This window comes from Oncorhynchus tshawytscha, linkage group LG30 (assembly GCF_018296145.1).
Source record: "Oncorhynchus tshawytscha isolate Ot180627B linkage group LG30, Otsh_v2.0, whole genome shotgun sequence".
Classification (NCBI taxonomy): Eukaryota; Metazoa; Chordata; class Actinopteri; order Salmoniformes; family Salmonidae; genus Oncorhynchus; species Oncorhynchus tshawytscha.
Window position 1 is genome coordinate 44,822,632 of NC_056458.1, and position 7,838 is coordinate 44,830,469.

A 7,838-nucleotide genomic window follows, 5' to 3' on the forward strand; every position below is an offset into this window, starting at 1 on the left:
AGCCCTATCCATTAGGTGTCAGCAGCCCAGCCAAGACTCCCTTCCCCGGACATCACCCTCTTATTGAGCCCTATCCATTAGGTGTCAGCAGCCCAGCCAAGACTCCCTTCCCCGGACATCACCCTCTTATTGAGCCCTATCCATTAGGTGTCAGCAGCCAGAGAAACCTCCCACTCTGTCTCCCACCTGGCCCATAAGAGCCCGCTTTATCACAACAACAGCAACAACAACAACAACAACAAAACAGCCAAGCCAGAGTCAAGCCCCCCAGTCCCCCACAGGTGCCCACTAACATGCCTGTCTGGAATGTACATCTTGGGCACCGGCTTACACTGACAGGTCCACAAACAAGCCCACTTAACCCGCTCTCTCGCCCTCCATCTCATCTGCCCCTCTCTCTCGTCCTCTATCTCACCTGCCCCTCTCTCTCGCCCTCCATCTCACCTGCCCCTCTCTCTCGCCCTCCATCTCATCTGCCCCTCTCTCTCGCCCTCCATCTCACCTGCCCCTCTCTCTCGCCCTCCATCTCATCTGCCCCTGTCTCTCGCCCTCCATCTCATCTGCCCCTCTCTCTCGCCCTCCATCTCATCTGCCCCTCTCTCTCACCTCCCTATTTCTCTCTCCTACCAGGTGATCAGACAACTGATGAAGAAAGAGTTTACTCTGGAGTTCTCTCGGGACCGCAAGTCCATGTCTGTGTACTGTACCCCCACCAACAAAACAGGCTCTGGGTGCAAGATGTTCATCAAGGTACACACACACACACAGACAGACAGACAGACAGACACAGACAGACACACACAGAGACAGACAGACAGACAGACAGACAGACAGACAGACAGACAGACAGACAGACAGACAGACAGACAGACAGACAGACAGACAGACAGACAGACAGACAGACAGACAGACAGACAGACAGACAGACAGACCTCAATCAACAGATCAACTGAATGCGACTCTATGCATTTTCTCTATAAGCCAGAATGGGAGAGGAGCTTGGATGTCCATTGTGACCTTTTGACCCCTCTAACACAGACACACACACACACACACATACAGACACACACTTACATACAGACAGACACACATACTGACACACACGCGCGCGCACACACACACACACACACTAAATATATATCTATATCCCGCCCACCCCTCCACCTCCACAGGGTGCCCCAGAGAGTGTGATGGAGCGTTGCCAGTACCTGCGTGTTGGCACAGGGAAGGTGGCACTGACCATGCCCCTGAAAGAGCAGCTCACCTCCCTGATCAGGGACTGGGGCACGGGCAGGGACACGCTGAGATGCCTGGGCATGGCCACACGGGACTCGCCACCTAGACAACAGGACATGGATCTGGAGAACTCCACCAAGTTTGCTGAGTATGAGGTCAGTCAGAGACGAACAAGAAGCTGGGTGAATGCCAGACTCGTGGGCAGACTAGGCAAGGAGATTACTCACTCAAAAAAGCGAAGAATGTTGTTGTGTTTTTAAAAAAAAGTTGAACTGGTTCCTGTTGGGAAAGACCATCCACATTGAAAGAATTGATAACGATCATCATATTTGAAATGGTTTAGTTCTACGGTGACGCCGGTCATCGATCCTTCGCTACATCCAGGTTGTATTTGAATGCTTGACTGGTTGTTTGACGTTTATCCATCTTGTGCTTATTGGTTCATTCTACTGTCTTTCCCCTCTACCCTTCCCTCCTCCGCTCTCGCTCTCTCGCTCCTCCTCGTCCTCCTCTGTCTCTCGCTCCTCCTCGTCCTCCTCTGTCTCTCGCTCCTCCTCGTCCTCCTCTGTCTCTCTCTCTACCTCTCTCCCCAGACGGGCCTAACGTTCATTGGCTGTGTGGGTATGCTGGACCCGCCCAGGAAGGAGGTGATTGGTTCCATCCAGCTGTGCGCCGAGGCGGGCATCCGTGTTATCATGATCACCGGGGACAACAAGGGCACGGCCGTGGCCATCTGCCGACGCATTGGTATCTTCGGCGAGGATGAGGATGTAGTGGGCAAGGCCTACACGGGCCGAGAGTTTGATGACCTGCCCATAGACTCCCAGAGAGATGCTGTGAAGCGGGCACGGTGCTTTGCCCGCGTGGAGCCTGCCCACAAGTCTAAGATTGTGGGCTTCCTGCAGTCGTTTGATGAGATCACTGCCATGGTGAGAAGAGGGTTGACACACAGCTCCTCCCCTAGTCCTTTAACTGCATGACTGTGGGAGCTCAGCGCCTCATTTCATTATAATCCTGACTTGATCTAGATTAATATTGACTTTATTTCATTATAATCCTGAATTGATCTAGATTAATATTGACCTTATTTCATTATAATCCTGAATTGATCTAGATTAATATTTACTTTATTTCATTATAATCCTGACTTGATCTAGATTAATATGGACTTTATTTCATTATAATCCTGACTTGATCTAGATTAATATTGACCTTATTTCATTATAATCCTGATTTGATCTAGATTAATATTGACCTTATTTCATTATAATCCTGACTTGATCTAGATGAATATTGACTTTATTTCATTATAATCCTGACTTGATCTAGATTAATATTGACCTTATTTCATTATAATCCTGATTTGATCTAGATTAATATTGACCTTATTTCATTATAATCCTGACTTGATCTAGATGAATATTGACTTTATTTCATTATAATCCTGACTTGATCTAGATTAATATTGACCTTTTTTCATCATAATCCTGACTTGATCTAGATTCATATTGACCGTATTTCATTATAATCCTGTCTTGACCTAGATTAATATTGACCTTATTTCATTATAATCCTGTCTTGACCTAGATTAATATTGACTTTATTTCATTATAATCCTGACTTGATATAGATTAATATTGACTTTATTTCATTATAATCCTGACTTGATCTAGATTAATATTGACCTTATTTCATTATAATCCTGACTTGATCTAGATTAATTTTGACTTTATTTCATTATAATCCTGACTTCAATAAAAATTAATATTGACTTTATTTCATTATAATCCTGACTTGATCTAGATTAATATTGACCTTATTTCATTATAATCCTGACTTGATCTAGATTAATATTGACCTTATTTCATTATAATCCTGACTTGATCTAGATTAATATTGACCTTATTTCATTATAATCCTGACTTGATCTAGATTAATATTGACTTTATTTCATTATAATCCTGACTTGATCTAGATTAATATTGACCTTTTTTCATCATAATCCTGACTTGATCTAGATTCATATTGACCGTATTTCATTATAATCCTGACTTGATCTATATTAATATTCACCTTGTTTCATTATAATCCTGACTTGATCTAGATTAATATTGACTTCATTTCATTATAATCCTGATTTGATCTAGATTAATTGACTTCATTTCATTATAATCCTGATTTGATCTAGATTAATATTGACTTTATTTCATTATAATCCTGACTTGATCTAGATTAATATCAATCTTGTTTCATTGGTGTGCAAATGCATAAATGAATTCATAGATATGTTCGAGCTAATTCTTTGGATAAATCACTTCTGGGCCAATCTAATTCTGACTTGCCTTGACAATGAAAGAGTTCTGTGATAGGTCAACTTTCCAATCTCATGTCTGTATAACATCTTATTAACCCATAAGAGTCTAACCCTATTAAATAAAGAAATGATTCAATATTCCTCCTCTCCACAGACTGGTGATGGGGTGAACGATGCGCCAGCCCTGAAGAAGGCAGAGATTGGCATTGCCATGGGCTCGGGCACAGCTGTGGCGAAGTCAGCATCTGAGATGGTTCTGTCTGACGATAACTTCTCTACCATCGTGGCGGCTGTGGAGGAGGGCAGGGCCATCTACAACAACATGAAGCAGTTCATACGATACCTCATCTCCTCCAATGTGGGAGAGGTCGTCTGGTAAGCACTGACACATGCACTGCACACACACACACACACACACACACAGAGTGTATGTTTTACTATCCTTGTGGGGACCTAAAATTGATTTCCATTCAAAATGCTATTTCCCCTAACATTAACCATGCAGTGTTGTCTCTTGTGTGTTTTTTTGTCCTATATTTATATTGTATTTATGTATTTTTTGGAATTATCCCAGGCCCCCGTCCCCGCAGGAGGCCTTTTGTGTAGGTCGTCATTGTAAATAAGAATTTGTTCTTAACTGACTTGCCTAGTTAAATTAAATTAACATTTTACCCTGAACCTAGCCCCTAAAATAGCCGTTTGTCCTCGTGAGGACCTGGGAAATGTCCTTGTTTTACTCTCCTTGTTGGGTCTGGGGGATTTCCAGTATCCATGACGATAGTAATGCAAGCCCACCACATCAGACAGACACACATACGTTGTCCAGTCTCCTAACCAGAGTTCTCAGGAATACTGACTCTTGTCTTTATGTCTTTCTGATGTGTTTTTCCCCCCTCGCTGTCTGGAAGCATCTTTTTGACTGCCATCTTGGGTCTTCCTGAGGCTCTGATCCCGGTCCAGTTGCTGTGGGTCAACCTGGTGACAGATGGTCTCCCTGCGACTGCCCTGGGCTTCAACCCCCCAGACCTGGACATCATGGACAAGCCGCCCCGCAACCCCAAGGAGCCCCTCATCTCTGGGTGGCTGTTCTTCAGATACCTGGCCATTGGAGGTGAGACACTGTCTGGTCTACTGGACACTGGTTAGAATACAACAGGAAGATACCCATTGGCAGCTCATTCAGACTCTTTTGTATCCGTAATGTATTCTTGTGAGTATAATCAATGGTTTCATGCTAGCTACTTAAAGATTATCCATTACATTGGGGATTAAATCATGATGAACTTGGATCTCACTGTTGCTGGGTCTCAGTCTGACTCTGTGTCCTTGCAGGGTATGTTGGTCTGGGCACGGTGGGTGCTGCCACCTGGTGGTACTTGTTTGATGATGAAGGTCCTCACGTGTCCTTCTACCAGCTGGTGAGTGGAAACAAACACACCATTACAGAGACTTCATTAGGGCCTTATTCATTAGACACCAAGTGGAAGAAAACAGACTGAAACAGGGAGGGACTGTCCAATAAGAAACTGGTTTGCTACAGTGTGTCCTAATGAGTACAGTAAGACCTATTATTGAATATGTATTAGGATCCCCATTAGTCTTCCTAAGGTCCAAACAGGGTTAAAACAATGACATCGCAACAAAACAACAGCCTACATACATAAAAACATAACATTATAAAGTCATTATTACATCATAACTCTATTACAAAGTAACAATATAAGTGTGTGCATGTGTGTGCATGTGTGTGCATGTGTGTGCGTGTGTGTGCGTGTGTGTGTGTGTGTGTGTGTGTGTGTGTGTGTGTGTGTGTGTGTGTGTGTGTGTGTGTGTGTGTGTGTGTGTGTGTGTGTGTGTGTGTGTGTGTGTGTGTGTGTGTGTGTGTGTGTGTGTGTGTGTGTGTGTGTGTGTGTGTGTGTGAGAGATTGTCTCTCTTCACGGTCCGCATTATACCGTTTATCTGTTATTTTTATTAAATCTGATTTTACTGATAGTTTGAGTTAATTGATATGGAAGAGTTCCATGAGGTCATGGCTCTCTGAGTTACTGTACAGTCCACCCTTTATCTCTGCTGCCCCTAGAAAAGTTCTGGTGGAAAGTCACTTTTGAATTACGTGTGTGTGTGTGTGTGTGTGTGTTTTCAGACCATAGTGCTTTATCACGTAGGACTGATCTGGACTGGATTTGGCTGTTCTTATGGTCAGCCCCAGGTTACCCCATCAGCTGTTTGCCGTGACGACGGTCTCTAGGGGTCATACAAACAGAGCAATAGAATTGGAGGAGAATGAGACAAGTGGTCTGAGAGAAGGAAGAAGAATGTCAGAGAAACAGGAAGAAGAATGTTAGAGAAACAGGAAGAAGAATGTCAGAGGAACAGGAAGAAGAATGTTAGAGAAACAGGAAGAAGAATGTTAGAGAAACAGGAAGAAGAATGTTAGAGAAACAGGAAGAAGAATGTTAGAGAAACAGGAAGAAGAATGTCAGAGAAACAGGATGAAGAATGTCAGAGAAACAGGAAGAAGAATGTTAGAGAAACAGGAAGAAGAATGTTAGAGAAACAGGAAGAAGAATGCTAGAGAAACACTAAGAACAGGAGAGGAGGAGGAGAGGAACTGAGTCCAAGGGTCTCCTGCAGCTGCTGTGGGGTTCGGATCTGATCTGGGACCCAATACAGCCTGTCTCAGGGGGGTTAGGTCACTTCCTGTGGACACAGCACACATTCACACACACTGTGTTCTCTGAATGTTCTGATCATTTACTTGTGGGATGTCAGTCAAGTTCATCTAAGACCATGTAAGAAGCTTTGGAATAATACTCAAAAGTATAATTCCTGTATCTACAGTGCATCTGAAAAGTATTCAGACTCCTTGACTTTTTCCACATTTTGTTAAATTAAAGCCTTATTCTAAAATATATTACATAGTTTTTTCCCCCCTCAATCTACACATAATACTCCATAATGACAAAGCAAAAACTGTTTTTGAGAAATTTTAGCAAATGTTTAAAAAATATATATATAAAAAATTCAGCGGAAATATCACATTTACATAATTATTCAGAACCTGTACTCAGTACTTTGTTGAAGCACCTTTGGCAGTGATTACAGCCCTGAGTTTTCTTGGGTATGACGCTACAAGCTTGGCACATCTGTATTTGGGGAGTTTCTCCAATTCTTCTCTGCAGATCCTCTCAAGCTCTGTCAGGTTGGGTGGAGAATGTCGCTGCACAGCTATTTTCAGGTCTCTCCAGAGATGTTCGATCGGGTTTAAGTCCGGGCTCTGGTGTAACTGAGTCAGGTTTGTAGGCGTCCTTCCTTGCACACACCTTATCAGTTCTGCCCAGACATTTTCTATAGGACTGAGGTCAGGGCTTTGTGATGGCCACTCTAATACCTTGACTTTGTTGTCCTTACGCCATTTTGCCACATCTTTAGAAGTGTGCTTGGGGTCATTGTCCATTTGGAAGACCCATTTGCGAACAAGCTTTAACTTCCTGACTGATGTCTTGAGATGGGCCACTCAAAGACATTCATATACTTGTCTAGAAGCCACTCCTGTGTTGTCTTGGCTGTGTGCTTAGGGTCGATGTCCTGTTGGAAGGTGAACCTTTGCCCCAGTCTGAGGTCCTTAGCTCTCTGGAGCAGGTTTTCATCAAAGATCTCTCTGTACTTTACTCCATTCATCTTTCCCTCGATCCTGACTAGTCTCCCAGTCTCTGCCACTGAAAAGCATCCACCATGCTTCACCGTAGAGATGGTGCCAGGTTTCCTCCAGATGTGACACTTTGGCATTCAGGCCAAAGACTTCAATCTTGGTTTCATCAGACCTGAGAATCTTGTTTCTCATGGTCTGAGAGTCCTTCAGGTGCCTTTCGGCAAACTCCAAGTGGGCTGTCATGTGCCTTTTACTGAGGAGTGGCTTCTGTCTGGCCATTACCATAAAGGCCTAAATTGGTGGAATGCTGCAGAGATGGTTGTCCTTCTGGAAGGTTCTCCCATCTCCACTGAGGTACTCTAGCGCTCATTGAGTGACCATCAGATTCTTGGCCAGTTTGGCCAGGAGGCCAGCTTCCCCAGATCTGTGCCTCGACACAATCCTGTCTCGGAGCTCTACGGACAATTCCTTCGACCTCATGGCTTGGTTTTTTGCTCTGATATGCACTGTCAACTGTGGGACCTTGTATAGACTGGTGTGTTGCCTTTCCAAATCATGTCCAATCAATTACATTTTACCACAGGAGGACTCCGAGTTGTAGAAACATCTCAAGGATGATCAATGGAAACAGGATG

At 43.8% G+C, this 7,838-nt stretch overlaps 1 protein-coding gene across 2 annotated transcripts in view; it reads left to right on the plus strand.

The window, feature by feature from the left end:
- The window catches only part of LOC112216777 (sarcoplasmic/endoplasmic reticulum calcium ATPase 1-like), a 104,989-nt gene that overhangs the window by 91,330 nt on the left and 5,821 nt on the right, over positions 1-7,838 (plus strand). Inside the window, exons 14-20 of one of the 2 annotated variants that reach the window (XM_042309567.1) lie at positions 631-750; positions 1,173-1,391; positions 1,830-2,165; positions 3,705-3,925; positions 4,459-4,661; positions 4,883-4,968; positions 5,695-5,937. In XM_042309567.1, coding sequence (XP_042165501.1) covers positions 631-750; positions 1,173-1,391; positions 1,830-2,165; positions 3,705-3,925; positions 4,459-4,661; positions 4,883-4,968; positions 5,695-5,799 — 1,290 coding nt within the window. In that variant the 3' untranslated portion in view covers positions 5,800-5,937. Of the gene's footprint in view, positions 1-630; positions 751-1,172; positions 1,392-1,829; positions 2,166-3,704; positions 3,926-4,458; positions 4,662-4,882; positions 4,969-5,694; positions 5,938-7,838 lie in introns of those variants that run through there. The other variant, XM_042309566.1, reaches the window with a different exon arrangement.